The sequence below is a fragment of the Syngnathoides biaculeatus genome, chromosome 9 (assembly GCF_019802595.1).
Source record: "Syngnathoides biaculeatus isolate LvHL_M chromosome 9, ASM1980259v1, whole genome shotgun sequence".
Classification (NCBI taxonomy): Eukaryota; Metazoa; Chordata; class Actinopteri; order Syngnathiformes; family Syngnathidae; genus Syngnathoides; species Syngnathoides biaculeatus.
The window spans coordinates 27,283,484-27,307,904 of NC_084648.1; the positions used below are offsets into that span (position 1 = coordinate 27,283,484).

General features: G+C 42.2%; 1 protein-coding gene across 4 annotated transcripts in view; it reads right to left on the minus strand.

Annotated features, from left to right (window-relative positions):
- The window catches only part of zmp:0000001082 (integrin alpha-D), a 42,216-nt gene that overhangs the window by 13,843 nt on the left and 3,952 nt on the right, over positions 1 to 24,421 (minus strand). For 3 of the 4 annotated variants that reach the window (XR_009796496.1, XM_061830611.1, XM_061830610.1), the window contains exons 2-14: positions 23,813 to 23,930; positions 23,602 to 23,693; positions 22,064 to 22,146; positions 21,487 to 21,601; positions 21,223 to 21,353; positions 17,023 to 17,165; positions 13,922 to 14,078; positions 13,582 to 13,794; positions 12,973 to 13,090; positions 8,372 to 8,514; positions 7,988 to 8,134; positions 7,710 to 7,907; positions 5,554 to 5,684 (exon numbers count right to left, since the gene is read on the minus strand). Coding sequence is in view for 3 of the 4 variants with exons in the window: in XM_061830611.1 (XP_061686595.1) it covers positions 5,554 to 5,684; positions 7,710 to 7,907; positions 7,988 to 8,134; positions 8,372 to 8,514; positions 12,973 to 13,090; positions 13,582 to 13,794; positions 13,922 to 14,078; positions 17,023 to 17,165; positions 21,223 to 21,353; positions 21,487 to 21,601; positions 22,064 to 22,146; positions 23,602 to 23,693; positions 23,813 to 23,930 (1,789 nt within the window). In the remaining variant the exon portion in view is untranslated. Of the gene's footprint in view, positions 1 to 5,553; positions 5,685 to 7,709; positions 7,908 to 7,987; positions 8,135 to 8,371; positions 8,515 to 12,972; positions 13,091 to 13,581; positions 13,795 to 13,921; positions 14,079 to 17,022; positions 17,166 to 21,222; positions 21,378 to 21,486; positions 21,602 to 22,063; positions 22,147 to 23,601; positions 23,694 to 23,812; positions 23,931 to 24,421 lie in introns of those variants that run through there. The other variant, XM_061830613.1, reaches the window with a different exon arrangement.

Consider the following 24,421-nt stretch of genomic DNA (forward strand, 5'->3'; position numbering starts at 1 on the left):
ACATGATTGCCTCCTGCATCACGGGAAGGCTAGGCTACACAGAGGGAACGAGATGTCCATCCCAAACAGTGATTGTACTGTGGATCCTCCAAAAAGGGAGCATATATAGGGGTTTGATGCTGTTTGTAAAATAGACTGTGCTTTATCACATTTCTTAAACTGTCAAAACTATAGATTAATAGTTAAAGGTCCACTGTCATGAAATGCATGGTTTTATCAATGGAAAAAAAGGCACCCGGAATGGACCCATCGTTTTTTCACCACAAAACATGATTTTGACATATATGTCTTTTTGTAACTCCTGCCATGAAAAGGTGCACAGGTGCAAAGGACGAGAGCTTCGTGGGTTCCAAATAACAGGTAGGTATGTATAGAGATACTAAAAAAAAAAACAATAGTTGGGGGGGGGGTGGGGGGGGACGTAATCCTCTCATAAATTAACAAAAGATCCGTGTACGTAAGTCGGGGGTGCTAAATGTGTCGATGTGCACATCGGACAGCTTCCGTGCAGCAGCCCCCTGCCCACCATGGGTCCTTCTGAGTCCGCTACATACTGTCGGGGAGTCTGTTGTTAATGAGAAGTGATCCGCGTATCATCAAACTATGGCTTGAAATGTTGGGGTTATATTGCCCCAGTCACTTCACTCGATTGTGAGATGTTCTCTTCTACGAAAAGCGGTTCCGTGTCCCATAGTAGGTGTTTTCAATGGTGAATGTCCTGGTGTAACATCTGGTGATGACGTTACAGGCAATATGGCGACCACTTGGATGTCGAATGAGACTTCCGCAACTTTGTGCATGGATGACACACTCTCAGCTCATATTTATTTTTTCGTAAATAAATTGAAGTTAATAATGTTATATGTATTTTTCATTACAATATCTATTTTAGAATGTTTACAGGCCTGACAGTGGAGCTTTAAGGAGGAAGCATATTAATAAAGAGAAAGAATGAAGCGAGAATTATAGGGAAAGTGTAGATATTTGCAAGGAAGCTGGTGGCTCCATTTATTGTTCAACATCCGGAGCAATACATACATACATTGCAATCATTATGGTCACAAGCTATGCTTTTCATCGGCAGGCACATTATACGTACATATTGTTTCACATTGATGTTAAAGATTTGATGCTTTTTGTACTATTTATATAGCTTGTACCGAGAGTTCGCAAACCCAGAAATGTATTTTAAAAGGTAAAGCTTCTGTGCATTTTGATCGAATGTAAGCAGGACGCGAAGAAATTATGGAACGGAGATGATCATTTTGAATCGCGTCAAAACCAGCCACCAAACGTTCGACCGCCTAAGGAAACAGTTCACAAACCATGCACACTGCGCCATTGTTCAGTCAGGTTGGGCTGTGCTCAAAATACGAAGTGTGCTTGGAGTGCCCCAACCTTAACGACCATAATCCTATCTTTATCCTAAATTCCCCTAACCCTGTTGCTGTTGTAACGTGCAGAATGTGGCTTCATCTGTAATTTGCTTCATCCTTTGTAAAAAAAAAAAAAAAAAAAAAAAACTTTCTGCCTTTGTCAATATGTTTTCTGAAGTGTAAAAGTCTTTCAGTTTTTGTTAATTTGTTGTCTGAAATGTAAAAATGTTTTACTTTGTTATATTGTTTTGAACACTATGTATTGAATGAGAAGTATGAGAATGTTTGGCTGGCAGTGTAAATGCAAACATAAATAAAGTAAATCAATAAATACAGCTAGACTTATTTGTGAATTATATACTGTTTGTGTGGTGGCACGATGGGTGACTGGTTAGCACATCTGCCTCACACATCTGAAGACCAGGGTTTTTGACGCAAGCGAGTGGAAGAACAACAGGACAGCATCACCAGTTTGCTACATATAGAAATACAAAGATACCTAGTCCGTCGACTCAACTCTTTACTCAATGTATGCCGTGGAATGCTCGTTTAAAAACTCTTAATATTGAATGCGTGTGTTTATGCATGCAAGCGTGTATGTGTGTTCTGCTGCTGTGTTTTAGTGTCCTGTGTGACTTGTGCACTGTGAGAAACTAATTGCCCTATCGGCTTTAATGAATGTACAGTATGTGTTCTGCCGTGGAGTACGTATTTTAGGATTAAGTATGGGTGTGCATGTTGTTTTGAAGCTTTATAAATGTGCCCCACCACGCTGACCACCATTGAATGGTCTCTGGCGCAGACACCATCTCAAAGTAGGAGTAAGCCAGTGTCGCTTAAAGCGAAGAGTGAAAACTCTTCCCTGAGATCTTTTACCATTTAGAACAGCCAATAGCCAATTTACCTACCTCGGTGTACATGTCACAGAAGAATCTTTCATGCAAATTTTACTTCCTTTTTTGACCCATACTAGAGAGGGTGTAGCTCGATGATCCCTGGTTCAGCTTGTTGCACGTATCAATTCTATTAAGATGAACACCTGTCAGAATTTCTTTATCTTATTTTAATATCTTCCTATTTTTTTATAGATCCATCCCATAAATGGCCTGATATTACCGTTTGGGACAAGATGCCCACCGGCTTGCAGATCCAATTCTTGCAAAGATCTTTTTTTTTTTAATGCCATGTTTGGCTGTTAGGTCAAGTAGAATGTAGAATGTGTATCCCTTTTATACAGTTTTATTGTGTCTGCTTCCACTGTGTTCTTAATCCTGTATTATAATTTGTGTTTTTTGAGAACCAGAATCGATTAGTCAAAGAGAACAGAAAGAGAACAGAGTTTCTAGAGGGGAGAGAGAAATGAAGACAAATACAAAGCACTAATTGTAATCAGGATGAGAAAAGTAAATCATAACATATCTACAACACTGACACATTTGATATGAGTGTTTGCGTGGGAATGTTGCTCTACACCCTTTGAGGGAAGGACAGGACAAGATAGGTCTGGACATGAAGTTCTGGACAAGATGTATGCAGGACAAGGGTTCTGAACCCAGCTGCACAAATGCAGTGTGGCGGGATTGATTATGTGATTTATAAATCTATTGGGTGAGCATGTGAGTGAGGGAATGCACAAGCAATTCACATATTCATGAGTTATTTGCCGCAATAAATGACCATCCTGGAAAGCATAGGATGGTGGTGTGTAGGATGACTCTGGTCGCGGGTAGGAAGATTAAGAAGACAAAGGTAGAGCACTACTGCCAAGGGACTCAGAGAGGCAGGCAGGAGAATACTTGGCGTGCCTTCTGGTAGGAAAAGTGAGAAGGAGACTTGGTGGTGGAACCCCAAAATACAGGAAATCATCCAAGGAAAGAGATTAATGAAGAAGACGTGGGACATGGAGAGGACAGAGGAGAGGCAGAAGGAATACATTGAGATGCGACGTAGGGAAAAGGTAGAGGTGGCAAAGGCTAAATGAGAGGCATATGAAGACATGTATACCAGGTTGGATACGAAAGAGGGATTAAAAGCTCTCGACAGGTTGGCCAGACAGAGGGATAGAGATGCAAAGGTTGTGCAGCAAGTAAAGATGATTAAGGATAGCGATGGAAATATGTTGACTGGTTCCAGTAGTGTGCTAGGTAGATGGGAAGAGTACTTTGAGAAGTTAATGAATGAAGGGAATGGGAGAGAAGGTAGGGTTGAAGAGGCAAGTGTAACTGACCAGGAAGTGGCAATGATTAGTAAGGGGAAGTTAGAAAGGCACTGAACAGAATGAGAAATGAAAAGTTGGTCCTGAAGCAATTTGGAGAAGTGGCTGTGGAGTTTTTGACCAACTTATTCAATAGAATACTTGCAGGAGAGAAGATGCCAGAAGAATGGAGGAAACGTGTGCTCGTCCCCATTTTTAAGAACAAAGGCGATGTTTAGAACTGTGGATACTACAGAGAAATAAAGATGATGAGCCAAACAATTAAGATATGGGAAAGAGTAGTGGAAGCTCGACTCAGGAGAGAAGTAGGTATCTGCAAGCAACACTATGGTTTCATGGCTAGAAAGAGTAGCACAGATGCATTATTTGCCTTGAGGATGCTCGTGGAAAAGAACAGAGAATGTCAGAAGGAGCTATATTATGTCTTTGTAGACCTAGAGAAAGCCTATGACAGAGTACCAAGAGAGGAACTGTGGTACTGCATGCGCAAATAATGGATAGGCTGACAGATGTGGTTAGACTGGAATCTCCTTGGACTATGGTGTTCACAGATGATATTGTGATCTGCAGGGAAAGCAGGGAGCAGGCAGAGGAACAAATAGAAAGATGAAGGCACGCGCTGGAAAGGAGAGGAATGAAGATACCGACGTAAAACAGAATATATGTGCATGAATGCGAGGGTAGTGGGAGTAGGAGGAGTGGAGCTCCAGGGAGAAGAGATAGTGAGGGTTGATGACTTCAAATACTTGGAGTCAACAATACAGAGCAATGGAGAGTGTGGTCAAGAAGTGAAGAAACGGGTCCAAGTAGGGTGGAACAGTTGGCGGAAGGTGTCTGATGTACTATGCGACAGAAGAGTCTCCGCAAGGATGAAGGGCAACGTTTATAAAACAGTGGTGAGGCCGGCCATGATGCATGGATTAGAGACGTTGGCACTGAAGAAACAACAGGAAGCAGAACTGGAGGGGGCAGAAATAATGATGCTGAGGTTCTCTCTAGGCGTGAGCAGGTTGGATAGAAATCGAAATGAGCTCATTAGAGGGAGAGCCAAAGTTGGATGTTTTAGAGACAAGGTTCGAGAGCGCAGACTTCGATGGTTTGCACATGTCCAGAGGCAATAGAGTGAGTATATTGGTAGAAGGGTGCTGAGGATGGAGCTGCCAAGCAAAAGAGCGAGAGGAGGACCAAAGAGAAGGTTGATGGATGTTGTGAGGGAACACATGTGGGCAGTTGGTGGTAGAAAAGAAGATGCACGAGATAGGCTTAGATAGAAAAAGATGACACGCTGTGTTGACCCCTAACAGGACAAGAAAAGATTTACTGCAATAAATGAGTGGCCTCACACACGGCAAAAGAGTCCCAGAGGTGTGTGCCTGCGGACACGTGCCAGTAAATTGACACCATTTTACATGCACAAAGAGTTGACGGAGGTTTCAAGTAATTGCTGTGCCTGTACTCCGGAGGCTGAGGTCCAGATACTGATTGGTTTTCTGATCTGTTCTGCTAAAGAAAACTGTACATTTAGAGTGGCCTTTTATGTGGCCCAAGTTATACTGTATTTTCTCATCAATATTTTGATATCCCACACCTGTAAAGTGTATGGACTATCCCAACAAAGGAGAACTGCTCACTAACACAGATGATAAATTTGTGAAAAATATTTGCGTGAAATGGGAGTTTTTTCTGCATAGAAAAAGCCTGACCTTTTTCAATTCAGCTCATGAAAAATGGGAGTTTATGTATTTATTTGTGTCTCTATACAGTGTATTTATATTTACAGTCAACTAGACAGACAAATGCACACACACAAATTTATACACACACAGAACACTCTATACGTACACACCTACCGACCTACTTACATACATCCACACCGTATACTGTACACACAATATCCAATGTGTTTTGTTAGGATAACAATGATCACTTCAGCTGATGAGTAACAGTAATATAATTTCATACCTTAAGACAACAGCGGCCCCATACGATCCAACTACAATGTCTGGGAGAGCGTCATCCCCCAGGTCTAAGTTTCCATTTATGGATTGTCCAAAGAATCTTATCCCATGTTTTATTTTCTGCCCCAGGATCTTCTGGATTGGAAGATACATCAATCACATGTGTATGTAGTTTACACTCATTAGGACAACATTACATTGAGATTGAAAACTTCAGCTGTGTCAAAGATTTTGCCTTTTCAAAGATAATGCAACATTAGATGAATTTTGCCAGAGCCGTATTGCTTATACGTATTATGCGATTTTCAAAATTGGGATATTGAGAGCAAGTGCTATATTGGGACCAATATTTTTATTATTGTACCTGTAGTTTGCAGTAGTACAGAACCACTCTGCGTCATACTTAATTTTCCTTTTAGACTTTGGATTGTGACCCTATACCGAATGGTGTAGCCAGTCTTTGTATTTCAGGAAGGGTTTACAAGAGTGACCCCATCTATCCATTTTCTGAGCCGCTTATCCTCACGAGAGCTGAGGGAGTTCTGGAGGCAATCCCAGTTGTCACAGGGGAGCAGACGGTATAAACCCTGAAGTGGTTGCCAGCCAATCGCAGGGCACACAGTGAAAGAACAGTGGCACTCACAACCACACCTAGGGGTAATTTTGAGTCTCCAATTAATGCATGTTTTGGGGATGTGGGAAGAAACCGGAGTGCCTGGAGAAAACCCACGCAGGCATTGGGAGAACATGAACGCTGAACTGAAATTTGGATCCTGGATCTCAGATCTGTGAGGCCAATGCTCTATAGCTGCACCACCATACCGGCCAATTGAAACCCATCAGCCTAAATTGGGTGCTCAATGCATCGATCGCGAGGTAGTCTTGCTCGATCGCGGAAAGGCGTGCCAAAAAAAAAAAAAAAAAAAACAGCAGTCATTGTTCCCTCTAAACTGCGTGTGTGCACAATTGTGCACCGCTGATGCAGTCTCTATATATTCTGGGCTGCGTGCAAAAAAAATCCAATGCAGATTGAAAGTATAACATACAGCTATTCAGTTTGTGGCATTTTGCAATGTGATTCAATGAGGGAGGGATGACTGGTTGCTACATCCAATGGCCCAATTCACATACGTACTGTAAAAAAATGAAAACAGGAAGCCACTGGTTTCTTTTAGGGATCATACGGAACTTTCTCTAACAACGACCGCTGCTCTGGCACACTTTTATCTAGTTTACCTTACACCCACACCCCATCCCCGCTCTTAAAGACGTACACTCATAATTACAAATGTTACAGTACTTATCCAGCCCATCAATGTGTTCTATAATGACAGCGTCCACCACCGCTGCTTTAGTTCGCAACACAGTCTGGGCAACGTAGCGCAAAGACTAGCTAGACATGCTGCTTATGTTTACTTTCGATATTAATGGAGAAAGTTAAAACAGAAATGCTGTTATTTTAAAATGCAATGACTGTCGCAGTATGTGAATAATTGAAGAAAAAGTGGTTAAATTGGACAAGATTTTCTCTTTTGGAGTAGGAAAGGTCTGGTCTGAACCCAAAGTAGAAAGTGCAGGATGAGATGGTGTGTTATTTTGAAAGTCCACCTTGGCACAGCTTATCCAGGATGAAAGCACAGATAATACAGTGCACAAAAAGCTCATTCTGTATTTTAAATACATACATATATATATTTATATATAGTATAATATATCACATAACATTAATAACCTAACATTGGGAGGATCACTCCCACCCCCCTTCCCTGTTGTTGGTAGCTCGCTGCTTGAAAAGTAGCTCTTGGGGTAAAAAAGTCTGGGCACCCCTGGCCTAAATAGTAAGGTATGGTGGAGTGAAACTGTATAAGAATATGATGGGAAATCACAACAGGTTGTTTGACTTGTATAAACCAACAGGCTGTTCATGTGATAGTGTACAGTGGACCCCTACATATGCAAGACTTAAGCCCTCTGGGGATCACCTATTTTCAGACCAAGCCCCCCTCTTCCTTTTTTTCTTTTTTTTTTAATGTATTTGTTTCTTTGTGTATTGGGGAAACCCACCCCAAAGCACCTTCTCTGCAATTTCGCTGTTCACGGTCCAGCCTGGTCCCTATCCCCCATGAATAGTGGGGGTCCACTGTATACCGTATATCTCACCTGACAATAAACACTGCGTATCCCTTGGCGTCTGTCACCTAAGTAGATGTACACTGCCCCTGCGTTAGCATCCTCAAGAGGGGCCCCAACTGCAACGTCTCGCAGCCCATCTCCATTCAGATCTGCAAGACTAGCTATGCTGGTACCAAATCTCCCCATGGACAGTTCGGTTACATTTATTTCACTTTTCAACAGCATCTGCAGAAAATAGCCAATTGAACATATTCATTCATTCATTATCCCCCAGTAACTCATGTTGAGTTCTCATCCCAGCCCACCTCTTCAGTCAGCGTATAGACGTAGATCTGGCCCTCAGCCTTCTCCTGAGGGTGGTAAAACAGTGGTGCCCCGACCAGGAGAAAATCGCTATTCCCATCTGAGTCCACGTCAATGGTGCAAAGCTCTGCCCCAAAGTAGGAGCCAATCTAAACATATAAGGGAAGAAACATTCTGTTTATATTATTTGTAGTATTACTTCTTCAGACAAAATAACAAGGTGCTGGTTCAGGGTTCTACTGGTTTCCCCTCTGTAACAACTGATAGCGCAATACATTTCAAAAACATAAACTGTTAACAGCAACTCTTTATATCTTTAAATATCACAGTAATTCAAAAACGTTTTAAAGTCAAATTAGAGAATTGATTTTTTGAACTTCACCAACCTGTTGCCCATTTATTCTTTGGGTTACATTCCAACTGTCCCCGTTGTGTGCAAAGAGTACAATTTGTCCTACATGCTCAAATCTTGGTGCACCCGTGAAATATAGCGGAACCCTGTTCACCTGTCCTACAGATAGAGAGTATCCTGGAGGAAGAAACAATTTAGAAGTTATAGATCAACACAATCTAATATCAAAATTTGAATGCAATAAATATGTAAGTGTTGCTGAACTTTTGTGCCGATAGTACATTATTTACTGTAAGTACTTGCTTATCTTATTCAGAGTTACAGTGTTTGATCTTTAGGGTGAGAGAGGAATCCCTCCTTGAGCCATCACATTATCACGCTGAAGGGGTTTGTGTGTCCATATGATCCCAAGTGATAAGTCATCTGGAGCTTTATGCCCCTGGCATGGTCATCCACAACAAAGGTGTCCTAGGTGAGGCACCAGACCAAGCATGACAAAAGACCTACTATGATGATTAAATTCATGGAATGGAATTTTCCCTTGCCTTGATGCGGGTCACCCCCCCTCTGGAATCAGGTTTGGAGATGGGACTCGAAACCCAGTGTCTGGTGGCCGCGTCTGTGCCTATGGGTACAGCCCAATAGGGTAATGTGAGTTTCCCTTCTAATGGTCTCACCACCTGTGGGAGGGGCCATCAAGGTCAGTGCAGTGTGAGCTGGGTGGCGGTTGAAGGCTGAAACCTTGTCGATCCAATCCCCAACTACAGATGCTGACTCTAGGAGCGTGGAATGTCACCTCTCTAGCAGGGAAGGAGCCGAAGTTTGTGTGTGAGGTCAAGAAGTTCTGACTAGATATAGTCTGGCTCACCTCCACACACGACTTGGGCTCTGGGACCAGTCCTCTCGAGAGGGGATGGACTATATTTATTGCCACCCGGCTTGGTGGCTGTACATTGGGGTTTACCCTGGTGGACAAGAGGGTATTCTCCCTCGACCTTTGGGTGGGGAGACGGCTCCTGAGTGATGTACACCAAACACCATACAGCAATTCAGAGTACCACCCATTTTCGGGTCCTTGGAGGGTTCGCTGGAGAACGCACTGGCTCGGGATTCCATCTTTGTCCTGAAAGACTTCAATGATCATGTGGAGAATGACTGTGAAACCTGGTAGGGCATAATTGGGAGGATCCCCCTGCGATCAGAACCTGAATGAAGTTCCGTTATTGGATTTTTTTGCTCATCACGAATTGTCCATAACAAATAGCGTGCGGAAGCATAAAAGTGTCCAAAGTGCACTTAGCAGCAGGACCCATTGGCTGCAGTTCAATGATTGACATTGTGGTCATGTCATTGGACTCAAAGCTGCATGTCTTCAACATTCAGGTGACAAGCTAACAGAACTGTCAACTGATCCCCACCTGGTTGTGTGTTCATCCCGATGCTGGGGGAAGATGCTAGTCCGACATGGCAGGGCTGAACATATTTTGAGGGAACGTCTGGCAGTATTCCCTTGTCAGAAGTTTAAACTCCCATCTCAACCACAATTTCACCCATGTGGTTGGTGACATTGATTTTGAGTGGACCATGTTTTGTGTCTACATTGCTGAGGCGGCCAATCAGAGCTGTGGCCGTAAGGGTGTCAGTGTTTGTCATGGCAGCAAGCCCCGAACATTTGGTGGACACCAGCGATGAGAGATGCCATCAAGCTGAAGAAGATGTCCTTTATCAGGCTTTTTTGACCTGTGAGACTCCTGAGGCAGCTGAAGGGTACCGGCTGGCCCACAAGAATGTAGGTCGGGTGGTTCATGAGGACAAAACTTGGGCCTGGAAGGAGTTCGGTGAGGCCATAGTGATTCAATTATAGTGGTAAGGGGTGCTACTGACCTCGACTTCATACGTTACGAGTTGGTGGGGAGAATACCATATGGAAGTAGAGTCAGGGATTTATGAGGTAGGCTCTCCTATCACTAGGGATGCGGTCACTGGTGTGGATATTAAGCTTCTCAGTGGCAAGGGTGTATGACATTTGCCCAGAGTTCTTGGGGACAGTCCCTCTGAATTGTCAGACTGAGGTGGTGGTCCCCTTTTTAAGAAGGGGGACCAGAGGCTGAGTTCCAATAACAGGGGATCACACACCTTAGGTTTCCAACTAAGGTCTGGTTGTCAGTACATCAGGGTACATGACTGCCATACAGTTTCAGGGAGTTCAGTGTTGCTTTTAACCCAGTGTTTCTTGATTACTTTCTGTTACAACCCCACACCCCCAGCAAGAAGAAAACAATTCACGCCCCCCCCCACTCTATCTATTATCATTTGTCTACAAAATTGTTATAAGTACTCTGCTTAACATTATATCCTTACTAACATTAAAGAAAACGAAAAAATAGAAATATAGTTCGATTTACACCAAACAAATAGGTTTATTAACATTAATTTTAGTCTATAATGGAAAAGATTTTAAGCGGATAAATTTTCCTGAAAAAAAAAATCCTTGTTTAAACTGTAAACATTTTTGACTGACTTCTTGCTTCATTTGATAGTGAAAAATAAAAATAAAATCAATAAATAATTTCAAATTCAGTTCAGCAACATTAACTCAGAGCACAATATATAAAACACTTTAATTTACAAACCAAAAATTAATAAACCTGCTATGGTGTTTTTTTTTTTTTTTGCACTGAGCAGTTTGATCTTCTTCTTTTTCTTTCGGGTTGTCCTGTTAGGGGTTGCAACATTGTGTCATCTTTTCCCATCAAGGCCTATCTCGTGCATCTTCTCAAACACCCACTGCCCTCATGTCCTCCCTCACAACATCCATCAACCTTTTCTTTGGTCTTCCTCTCGGTCTTTTGCCAGGGAGCTCCATCCTCAGCACCCTTCTACTAACATACTCACTCTTTCGCATCTGAACATGTCCAAACCATTGAAGTATTCTCTCTCTCGCCTTGTCTCCAAAACATCCAACTTTGGGTGTCCCTCTAATGAGCTCATTTCTAATCCTATCCAACCTGTTCACACCAAACGAGAACCTCAGCATCTTCATTTCTGTTACCTCAAGTTCTGCTTCCTGTTGTTTCTTCAGAGCCATCATCTCTAATCTGAGCAATTTGATACGCTACCTTATATGATGAACAGTGCTCGCTGGGTTACTTTAAGGGGAAATCCAGTGCTTTGCATGAACAATGTATCCAATAGGTCAGGTAATACGTACCCTATTTTGACAATGTGATGCTAAATCCTCTTTCATTTAATAGTGTTTTGAGAACATTTTTATCGACAATTACAAATTTTCAGGGGTGCTGCCATTTTCGCGAGTCACATGACCTACATGCACGGATGTGACCTGTACCATGCAGCAACAAAGGCTCGATTACATGGGACACCACTTATGCCCAGCACGGACTCTGATGAGTGAGCTCTGGCGGCGGGCCGCGAGCGGAGCTTCCAGGCGGTGGAGGCCATTAGCCCCGGACGCCAAAGCTAGACTAAAGGCCTCCGCCGCCACCGATGCTCGGCTAAAAGCCTCCTCCTCCGCCATAGGCAGGCCGCGAGCTCTTGCGGCGGCCCACGAGCTGAGCTTCGATTTCTGGGAAGAAATCAGCGCTGGGCATAAATGATGTCCCATGTAATCGAGCCTTTGTTGCGGCACAGTACAAGTCACATCCGCGAAACGTAGGTCATGTGACTGGCGAAAATGGCAGCGCCCCTGAAAATTCGTAATTGTCGATAAAAATCTTCTCAAAACACTATTAAAGGATTTAACATCACATTGTCAAAATAGGGTCCATATTACATGACTTATTGGATACACTATTCATGCAAAGCACTGCATTTCCCCTTTAAGTAGCTTTCACTAAACAGGATTATTGTTGGCAATATTCGCCACGATTTCACTGAAAAAAAATCCAGTGGCTCATCAGCATGACTGGGGTGTGATGTCTATAAGTGGCCCGTTTATATATTTGGCTTTATGCTGTCCGCTGCCCAAATTTTTAAACACAGTAAACACACCCATCTTTCTTCACCTCCCAATGTAGTCACAGCGAAGCCAAGCGTGACATACACATCGTCATATTTCCTCGTTTTAGCATTCAGGTGTCTTCGTCTCTCTCTGCCTTTCTTTTCATCCCTGTTCTTTTACTGTACTTCACATCGCCTGCTCGGTGCAAAAAATAAATAAATGATAAAAACACCATAGACCTACTCCCTGGGCACACTCTAAACAATGAGAGGGCCACTGCCAACTACTGTAGTGGATGTGCAATTACACTTTATTTCAGTACGGGAAAAAAAAGCATTTTCCCTAGGGTCACCCCCACCCCACCCTATAGCATCACGCCCTACTATTTGAGAAGCAATGCATTAACCTAACATGCATGCTTTTCAACTTTGGGAGGAGTACCTGGAAAAGGCCTGAGACCATTCAAACTCAGAACCTTTTGCCTGTGAAATAGATATCAATTTCCTGCTGCATTATGTTGTATATTGTTGGGGGGCGGGGGGTAAAGAAACATTACAGAGATTGACATTGTGATTATGAAGATTCCATCGAAAAAGGATCTCAAAATCTTACAGTCAGAAATAAATGCTGACATGTCTCAGTACACTGGTAAACGATAAATAAATGATACATACCCATGTAAGAGTCCATCTGCATTTGTGAATCTTTAATTTCTGCCTCATTTTGAACATGATGCTCATACAGAGCACCACGCCAACTGTTTGAGCCCACTGAACCCAGAATCATGGTGTCCTGTCATGAGAAAGAACAAGCATTGCATTTGATCTTCTAGCAGATTGTGGTTGACAGATTACCCAAAACTTCTCTGGTGAGACAGCAAGAATGATGCATTTCATGTTAGTATGACTGAACTATGTTTAGGCGGCACGGTGGACGACTGGTTAGAGCGTCTACCTCACAGTTCTGAGGACTAGAATCCGAATCCAATCCCTGCCTGTGTTTACGTTGCATGTTCTTCCTGTGCCTCTGTGGGTTTTCCTCAGACACTCCGTTTACCTCCCACATTTAAAACACGTGCATTAATTGGTGACTCTAAATTGCCCTTGGATGTGATTGTGAGTGCAACTGGCTGCTTGTTTCTATGTGCCCTGCAATTGGCTGGGAACCAGTTCAAAGCTTATTACCTGAAGCTAGCCGGGATAGGCTCCAGCACCCCCAGGACCTTTGTGAGGATAAACAGCTCAGGTAATAGAGGGATCAACTGTTAAACAAAGGTTACTTACTTTGTAGAATGCAGCACTGAATCCCCTCTGTGACATCTCATTGGTGATATCTTGGGCCCGTGCCAGTTTGGTGTCTCCTTCTATGTTAAATATGTATTTTTGAAAGGTTTCAAGTAATTTTGTCAGCCCTTCATATTTCTCAATTTTAAAAGCATATGTTTCCTTTGGGTCCGAGGCAATGGTCTCCACTTGTTCCAAGCTGTCAATATTGACCTGAAACCACAACAAAAATCAAATTTCTGTATTCAACTTGATTCAATACAACTCAAATTTAGACAAGAAAAACAAGACAAGAAATGTCGTCTATGTTTTAAGCAATAAATGAAAGTTTCTCTCTCACCCCAATGACAAATCGAATGATCTGTTTTTCAGTATAGGTCTTTATAATCATATTTGCGTCTTCATCAGTGTCACTTGGATTTCCATCTGTAATCACGACCAGAACCTTTGTTGCATCGGATGAGGCACCTGCAGTTTTATTCTCAAAGAGGTTTTCCCTGTTGGAAATAAAGATACAAATTGTATTTTTCTGGCTTACCATGCAGAACCGCCACTGTCCATATCATGACCAGAACACAAACCTGAACTCAAAATACACAACTCAAAAGACCAGGTACAGTTTGGTAAGCGTCTTTATTCAGTCCTGCATTGGTACACAGGCAGGCAGTCCAAACAAGGAGCAGTGTCAGAATCAATGGGCGTAGAGGCAGGGTCATCAACGAGGCAGGGTTTGGTACACAGACCATTGAAGACAAGGACAAGGAGTTGTGGGAATGTGACATGGAAGTGCAATGATCTGGCAAGGGCCAGATTGCACGTGTGGACATAGATCTGTGCCGTAATTAGCAAGACGAGAAGCAGGTGGACATATCTGCTCATTGGAGCAGATGCGCACTGGGTCGAGGATAGACACACCCATGACAGTATCCCCCCACCCCCCACAGGGGGCCTGGCAAGGGAAACCAGAGGAGACACCCGAGTGGGCTTGAGCAGGCTGACATGAAAGGCCGGGTAAACCCGTATCGGTTTCGGAAGTCTCAATTGCATATGGTGACATATACCGTAGTTAGCAAGACGAGAAGCCGGTGCGCACTGAGTTGAGAATAGACACACCCATGACAGTCCATACATAAGCTTCCGGAAGGACCCCAGTGTATACTAAGCTAATTCCTTCACTCTTCATGCTCATCAGAAGCCATGGCTGACAGTGGAGGTCCACAGACTATTCAATGTCCACAACGGGGCTTTTAGATCTGGGAATGAGGAGGGCTTGAGGACAGCTAGGACAAATCTTTCGCGTGGCATTAGGGAAGCCAAGAGGGAGTAGTCTGGGAGGATAGTGCACCATTTCAGAAACAGTAGTGACAGTAGGAGTCTGTGGCAAGATATTCAGACTATTACGGACTACAAATCCTTACAACAAACTTGTGACAGATCCACCTCCCTTCTGAGTGAGCTAAACATCTTCTTTGCTCGCTTTGAGGCACACAACAACACACCTGCAAACAAGTCTCCACAACCTCCTGGTGACCAGGGGCTAGGACTGACCTGGGACAGCGTGAGAAGATCCCTCAGCAGGATCAATACAGGTAAAGCCCTGGGCCCAGATAACACCGTCCCCACTCTGCCTTCACACATCTCTCTCTAAGAAATCATAGGTCAGAATGTTGTTCATAAACTTCAGCACATTATTCAATATCATCACCCCCCAATACTGATTCACAAACTGGACCAGCTGGGGCTAAACACTTCAATGTGCAATTTGCTGGTGGACTTTCTGACAGGGAGACCAGAGGCAGTGCGGGTCAGCAGCAACACATGCAGCACCATACCATGAACACAGGGGCTCCTCGAGCATGTGTGCTGAGCCTGTTCCTCTTCATCCTGCTGACCTATGACTGCACACTTAGAGTATAATTTCAACCTCTTTATAGTATCAAGTTTGAAGACAACACAACGGGTGGTGGGTCCTATCAGCGACGGGGACGAGACAGACTGCAGGAGTGAGGTGAGCAGCCTGGCAGGGTGCTGAACTTGGAGAAAACCAAGGAGATTTTGTGGAGTTTAGAAGAATCCACTCCAAGCATGCTCCAATGTATATCAATAGTGCTGCGGTGGACTGTGCAGCACCAATTTGCTGGGAGCTCACGTCACTGAAGACCTCTCCTAGACCAGTAACCCCTCATCACTCCCCAAGAATCCTCACCAGCATCCTTACGGCTTGTGTAAGGTGAGAAGAACAAGAGGCCTGACACTCATCATGAGTTCCTTCTACAGAAGAACATAGACCGCATCCTTACCAGCTGCCTTACTGTATGATATGGAGGCTGCAGGCAAGACTCTTTGTTGGATGGTGAAGGCAGCTGCGAAGATCATTGGAACCTCTCTTCCTTCCCTCAAGGGCATTTACAGCACTTGCCTCAGCCGCAAAGCTCTCCTCATTGCAAGGGCTGACAGCCATCCATCTCACATCCTCTTCAGTCTGCTGTCATCAAGGAGCAGACTGCGGAGTCTGCGGGCCACGATCAGCCGACTTAAAGACAGTTTTATTCATCAAGGTGTCGGGAACCTGATCTCTCTGCCCGCTCTGCCCCCTCGAGCCCTCTTGTCCTTTGCCCACCTGAACTCTGACATCCGAACCATTACGCACACACGTGCACACCTCCCTACGCTGCCTTATCATTTGTAAATGCCTTTATGTGCCTTGGTACTCAGATTTTGAGTGTTACAGCAATGCAGCTGTTTGTGTGTAGTACAACCTCACTCAACAAATGGGAAATTATTTCATTTCTTAATATTTCCTAGGCTTCATTTTTCTTTCAATTCCCAACAATAAACAAACTAATATATTTTTCTTTGATTCAGAATGTCTAAATGTGATATAAATTGATTAATTAGCCCACAGCACCACTGGCCTGGTTGCTTGTGATGAAGCGCTGAGCAGTTCATGTCTCATTTATTTGTTGATCCCAATGTAGTAATTTAATTTAATTGTTGTGATATATTTATTCCTTACTACTTTTTATATTTTACAATAGTCCTGCACACTGTTTCCCTATTCTCGGCTCTTAAATGTATTTCACAAAGATGCCCTTTTTTACGATTATGAGGGCACAGTTTATGCAGATTCCAGCAAGCAGCCATGAGCTAGTCATTTGAATTTTGAACGAAAATTGAATTTTGAAGGTGTCATACCTGTGAAGGTGATTTTGCATATACGCTGAGCTTTCTACACATTTCTTAGTGAATGAGCCCTAATGACAGTAAAGCGTAAGTAGTCAGATAATTACAAGTTAACTTTCAACACAGAACTCAAAAGTTCAGTTAAATATCATCCTTGCTAAGCAGGCTTATTGCACACATACTTTCTTTTCTATGTTTGAATGGTGGGGCAATGGTCTCATGGTTTGGTTGAAAACTAAGTGTTCCAATAAGACTTACAATACAAATCGCAGGGCTCGGTGAGTGTTGGTGAGACTTCGCATATGACTTTCCGCTTGAAGTTTTTGGCGTGCACTCTCATTTTCATATTCAAAAAAATCAAAGACTGTCTTGTAAGTTGAGGCAAACTGAACTGCTGCAAACTGAAAAACAAACATTTGAATGTTACATACACAGTGAAACCTCGAAGTCAAACAACTCAAACATTGTATAGTTTGAAGTTCAATGAAACTATGCCTCGATAGTCAAAGAGAATAAGAGCTCAAACCAGTGACACGTCTACTCCATTTTTAGGGTGCTGAAGTAACCCCAAAGTATATAAAAGAACACTCAAATTTCGAGAGATGTTTCCTTATTTTTTTTTTTTTTTATACTGTGCGGCTTTTTAAACAAGCTAGAAAAGAAGAACTTTTATTTAGTGCCTTGGCCAATAGCAATCGTCGAGAGGTGATCTTTTTTGCCATTAAATACACTATAATGACGCCACCGCTGTCTGACTGTCCTGTGCATTTGGAATTAAACGTACAGCATACTGACAGTGACGCTATCATCTATGTGATTGACTGAACAGTGGGGTGGCCAGCAAATGTTTAGCGGCCCTGGCAACTCCTGACTACCCCCTGATGGCGCGCCTGCCTGGCTCAAAAATGGTTTGTTCTCACCATCCCTTCCACCTTTCCTTGACGATATCCTGCATGTGAGTGTATACGGAATAGGACTTGTGCACCTACGTCACTGAAATCACGTGAGTGGCCATATTGCCGGTCAAACAAAGCATTGTTCAATGCTAAGTCTGTTGAGATGAAACAAAAATATGTCTTATAGCACAATGCCCAGAGTTTTGTCCGATACCGTCAAACATTTAGAAGGTGATAATAAATCAAGGTACGTAGAAAAATGAGACACCTGGCAGTCGATGTTTTCGCCAAGAAGAAAGTGGACTGTTAATTCGCTTCCGCTTGTTTTGGACAACTGGATATACTCATGTACCTGGTGAGTAAGTCGTTGGGATTTACACCAAAAAGTTTGAAAGCGTATAAAAGTATGGACGCATACAAAACTTTGTTGCTGGATCTGTTCTCAATGGAGCGACGGCTCGTGAACGTGGAAGCGTACTCGGCTACATGTTAACCTTTGCCGAAATCCATCAATCTTTTCGGCTTATATTCAATACAAATACCAATATTTAAATAAATGACCCCTGGTTTTACACAAACCGCATTCATTAACTATGACTGGGGAAAAAAAGATGACGGTGAGTCAGCTCCTCCATACACAGAAGTGTATTGCGGCCACACACACACACCTCTCTGCGACAGACGTTTTTTTAAATACCCATTGTTCTCAAATGAGTCAATTTGACATTATAAATACTTCGTAATGTGAGATTAAGAATAATCCATAACTGAAATGAAGTGATCATTACACAGGCGTGTGTATTTGGTTGGGCACCAACCATCACGTTTAATTGCCAAAATCCATCGATCTTTTCTGGTCTTTTCATATGGTACGTTATAGAATGACGATAGATGGAAAGAATACTTTGGGAAGTTGATGAATGAAGAAAATGAAAGAAAAGGAAGTGTAGAAGAGGCAAGTGTGAAGGACCAGGAAGTGGCAATGATTAGTAAGGGGTAAGTTAGAAAGCACCACAAAGGATGAAAAATGGAAAGGCAGTAGGTCCTGATGACATACCTGTGGAGGTATGGAAGCAATTTGGAGAGGTGACTGTGGAGTTTTTGACCAACTTATTCAACAGAATACTAGTGGGCGAAAAGATGTCTAAAGAATGGAGGAAAAGTGTACCAGTTCCCATTTTTAAGAACAAACGGCGATTTGCAGAGCTGTGGGAACTACAGAGGAACAAAGTTGATAAGCCACACAATGAAGTTATGGGAAAGAGTAGTGGAGGCTAGACTCAGGACAGAAGTATCTGCGAGCAACAGTATGGTTTCACGCCTAGAAAGAGTACCACAAATGCATTATTTGCCTTGAGAATGCTTGTGGAAAAGACAGAGAAGATGAGAAGGAGCTACATAGTGTCTTTGTGGATCTAGAGAAAGCCTATAATTGAGTACCAAGAGAGGAACTGTGGTACTGCATGCAGAGGTCTGGTGTGGTGGAGAAATATGTTAGAATAGTACAGGACATGTATGATGGCAGCAGAATAATGGTGAGGTGTACAGTAGGTGTGACAGAAGAATTTAAGGTGGAGGTGAGATTGCTGAGCCCCTTCCTGTTTGCAGTGAAAATGGATAGGCTGACAGATGAAGTCAGACTTGAATCCCCTTGAACCATGATGTTTGCATATGATATTGTGATATGCAGTGAAAGCAGGGAGCAGGTGAAGGAACAATTAGGAGAATGGAGGCATGCACTGGAAATGAGAGGAATGAAGATTAGCCAAAGTAAAACAGAAAATATGTGCGTGAATGAGGGGAGTGGGTGGGGGGTGGGGAAGAATGAGGCTCCATGGAGAGGAGATAGCAAGGATTGACAACTTCAAATATTTAGGGTAAAAAATCCAGAGCAAGTGGTGAGTGTGGTGATGGGATGTAGGGATGGAACAGTTGGCCGAAGGTGTTCTATGTGACAGAAGAGTAGCCGCTAGGATGAAGGCCAAAGTTTATAAAACAGTGGTGAGGCCGGCCATGATGTATGGATTACAAACGGTGGCTCTGAAGAAACAACAGGAAGCAGAACTTCAGGTAGCAGAAATGAAGATGTTGAGGTTCTCGCTTGGTGTGAACAGGTTGGATAGGATTAGAAATGAGCTCATTAGATGGACAGCCAAAGTTGGATGTTTTGGAGACAAGGTTAGAGACAGCAGACTTCGATGGTGTGGACATGTCCAGAGACGAGAGAGTGAGTATATTGGCAGAAGGGTGCTGAGGATGGAGCTGCTAGGCAAAAGAGCGAGAGGAAGACCAACGAAAAGGTTGATGGATGTTGTGAGGGAACACATGAGGGCATTTGGGGTTAGAGAGGAAGATGCAGGAGATAGGCTAAGATGGAAAACGATGAGACACTGTGGCGAGCCCTAATGGGACAAGCTGAAAGGAAAAGAAGAATAAAAAGAAAATGCTATAGAATGATCAAGTCTTGGGTATTGTAAATATTTTCCTGCGGTTCAATGTCTCCCACAATGTCGACCAGCTCTGTTTGACCGGCAATATGACGCTGTGAAAATGGTGACGTCACGTGCACGAGCTCTATACTTTGAGTGATGACATTCAAACAGAATACATGGCAAATTTCTAAACTTCTACCACTCAATACCAATTGATTATCATTACTGGGCCTCATTTCTTCTGTATTTAACTGTAGGTGACATTTCATGCTGTTATCCCTGCTGGGTTTTTTTTGTATAGCTAGGAAAGGTTACAAGTTGTTACTGTCCTTTGAGTCGGAATGTGAGAAACTTGCTTTTGTCTTTGTCTTAATATTTAAAGTCAGGTGCTACTCACTAGCTAACTCACCAGATGCCTATTCTCACTGAAACGATTATCATTTGTGTGCGCATGTGTGCACAGGCAGTTAGCCTCCTCATGATGTACGTATAATGTGAAATATGCATATTTAAAAAAAATACCCAGGTTAGGAGTTTTAGATCAGATGGTCTGTCTTTTAAGAAAGATGGATCAATCATTTATGAGTTTAAATAGGCTCTCTTATTTTGCATTGTTTGAGTGATCAAATGTGTTCCGCTCCCACCACCGTGATCTATCTTGTCTCTGTATTCCTTTCACATTTGTCTTTATATTCTGTTGAGGCCGCACACGGTTGTTACCATCTGAGCCCAATGAGCTGATGTTATCTTTTTATTTCACTTAGGGGTGTACTCACTTTTGTTGCCAACAATTTAGACATGAATGGTTATGTGTTCAATACAGTATTTTGAAGGGACAGTAAGCGTACACTATTATACAAACTGCCCACTTCACTCAGTTTATAATACAGTGGCTAGTTTTATTTTACACTTGTGAGAAAGTTAGCAATGTTAATGTGTTACTTAAAACACTACCTGAAAAAGTTAATTCAGCTTTTATTATGGAGACAGTTTTACTCTGGAATAGATGAATCCACTTTATTCAATTTTTTTTTTTTTAAATCAGGACACCTTTAATATGGATCAGTGTCACAGAACAGACTTTGTAGGTTCCACTGTAAACATCACAACTCATTCGACATGCCACTGACCTTGATTGATGTGTTTTTGAGGCTGCTCATTATATCCAGTATGAAATCTTTATTTTTTTCGAAGTCATCATCTGTCATGCTGCGCGACCCATCAAAGAGGAAGACAAGGTTGACAGTCTTTTTTCTGCATTCTACAGGAAGAATATATTAATTGACTGGAAGAAATAAAGAATATGGACGTGACGTTTTACTGGAAGAGGCACTTCCTTGGACAAATAAACTTCAGGTTTCAGTTGAAATGGTTTGCAATTTAACATCTTTTACCTTGAAAAAGGGGTTTGAAAGAGGAAATCTGCTGAAGATTTTCTGTTATCTTGTAGCAGACACTGTTCAGGTAGGAGTTCTCATAACATTCGTGAGCTACATAAGGGCTGCAAACCTTCATGAGAACATGGGTGAGAAAGATCAGATCCAAAATGTGATTATTCCTCTGAATTTTGTGCTTAGTTTATATTTTGAGCCAAAGAAAACTTTTGTGACACACTGTGATCCATGTGAAGAAACATGAAGCAAAAAGTGATGTTTGCTTAATTATTTGGAGAGAACCAGGTGATATACAGGATATATTCAGTCAGCATACATGTGCTTAGTAGGCTGAAGTCAAATTTAATTGAATTCAATTCAATTAAATATTTAAATTACAGGTCCTCCATAATACGATAAAGTATATATATAAGAGAACATAGGGCAAAAAGATACAGGAGGGAAAAATAAAAAAAATTGAAATGGCAAAACATTAATCCATAAGCATTTATTTTATGAGAATGAAGAAATTAAATATCATAGAAAAGGTGAAGATTGCATGAAATGAATACATCAAAAATCATTTGAGTATCCTTACGGTGAATTGGGAGTTTATCAGATCTTCGGCTATGGACAGTCCAAGATGTTTGACTTGTATCCCTTTGTCTTCAAATGAGAGTCCTGTGAAAATCGCACTTCAGTTGCACTATTCTTACTTCCAAGTGCACAAGAGTGAAAGTGATGGGCAACATTTGTAGTTTTACATGAAAACTACAGTGAACCCTCACCCATTCATGGTTAGCGACTAACAAAATCACCTGTTCACCTTTTTTTAAATTTTAATTTCAGCAGTGGTCTGAAGCTATTGTATTTAATGATAACCTGTGTTTATTTACATCTATATTAATGCAGCCCTATTGGGGCACAAGCCAGTGCAATCTGTAGGCCGGCCCCATGCCCGGACAAATGCAAAGGGTTGTGTCATGAAATGCATCCGGCATGAAATTGTGCCAAACAAATATGATCGTTCATCTAAAGAATACCATACGGGATCGGTCGTGGCCCGGGTTAACATGATTAAGGATACAGATGAAATGTGTTAACTGGTGCTACTAGTGTGCTAAATAGATGGAAAGAATACTTTGAGAAGTTGATGAATGAAGAACTTGAGAGAGTAGGATGTATGAAGGACCAGGAAATAGCAATGATTAGTAAGGGGGAAGTTAGAAAGGCACTAAAGAGGATGAAAAATGGAAAGGCAGTTGGTCCTGATGACATACCAGTGGAGGTATGGAAGCAATTTGGAGAGGAGGCTGTGGCTGACCAACTTATTCAACAGAATACTAGCGGGCGAGAAGATGCCTCAAGAAGAAAAAGTGCGCCAGTTCCCATTTTTAAGAACAAACGGCGATTTGCAGAGCTGTGGGAACTACAGAGGAACAAAGTTGATAAGCCACACAATGAAGTTATGGGAAAGAGTAGTGGAGGCTAGACTCAGGACAGAAGTATCTGCGAGCAACAGTATGGTTTCATGCCTAGAAAGAGTACCACAAATGCATTATTTGCCTTGAGAATGCTTGTGGAAATGACAGAGAAGATGAGAAGGCGCTACATAGTGTCTTTGTGGATCTAGAGAAAGCCTATAATTGAGTACCAAGAGAGGAACTGTGGTACTGCATGCAGAGGTCTGAATTTAATTTAAGGTGGAGGTGGGACTGCATCAGGGTCTTAGCCCTTTCCTGCTTACAGTGGTAATGGATAGGCTGACAGATGGGGTTAGACTGGAATCCCCTTGGACCATGATGTTTGCAGATGATATTGTGATATTCAGTGAAAGCAGTGAGCAGGTGGAGGAACAATAAAAAAGATGGAGGCATGCACTGGAAAGGAGACGAATGAAGACTAGCTGAAGTAAAACAGAATATATGTGCATGAATGAGGGGGGTGGAGGGGGAAGAGTGAGGCTCCAGGGAGAAAAGATACCAATGGTGGATGACTTCAAATACTGTACTTGTAACGGGACAAGCCAAAAGGAAAAAAAGATTTACATCTTCATAATAAAGGCATCATAATGTGCTGTTACTGTATTTTGTGTGTTTTCTCGTGACGCGCCAGTGTTTTGAATTCAGTGCATACCTTGTGGTTTGAAGCATTTAGTAGTTTGGCTGTGATCTAGTTTGCATACTGCCCCGGATCCATTATTCTGAAGAGGTGCAGTGACAAGTACCCTAAAGAATGAAATGTTCCATCTCCAAGATCAATGTCTTTTAAATAAACATTAAAGGCCAATTTAACCACCAAAATACAGTACATTCCATAAGAAGCAGAAGAAGAAAGCCAACCGTACCCTTTGTTGGAGCCAGACATGTACTGAAGCACTCGGTATCCGAAGAAAGCTTTTTGATCCCCATTATACACTTTGGGATTTGCGGTATCAATGTTGAATGCCCAAGACATAGGGAGAGCTAGATTTTGTGAAAAATACAGCAATCATCATTAGGACTCTAGCTGAGTTGATTGAATATGAAAACAAAAAAAATCATCAATTTAAACCAAGTGTTTCATTTGTGGTGAGCCGTTAACATGCACGCGGTCGCAGGCATGAGTGTCATACCAATTTGGCGATTTTAATGACTGCTCTTTTTCCACAGAGTGAAATGAGGACAGAACACACAGGTTTAAAAAAAATGTACTGGATGTACCAGGTGAATTTATTTACAGTGGAATTTTCTCTTCTCCACACAGGGTCAATTAAATACAAACAGTATATTCACCTTCAACAATTTCTGCTGAAAGTCCGACAATGCATATTCACTTCTTGTTACTGATTTTGATTGACTTTTACTGATTTACAGCACTCATTACATTGATTCATAGTCATAATAATGGGGAAATTCAAAGGAGAAATCTAGTTTTATACGAGTTGTGAAAGTCTTTTGGAGCCATTTCTAAACAA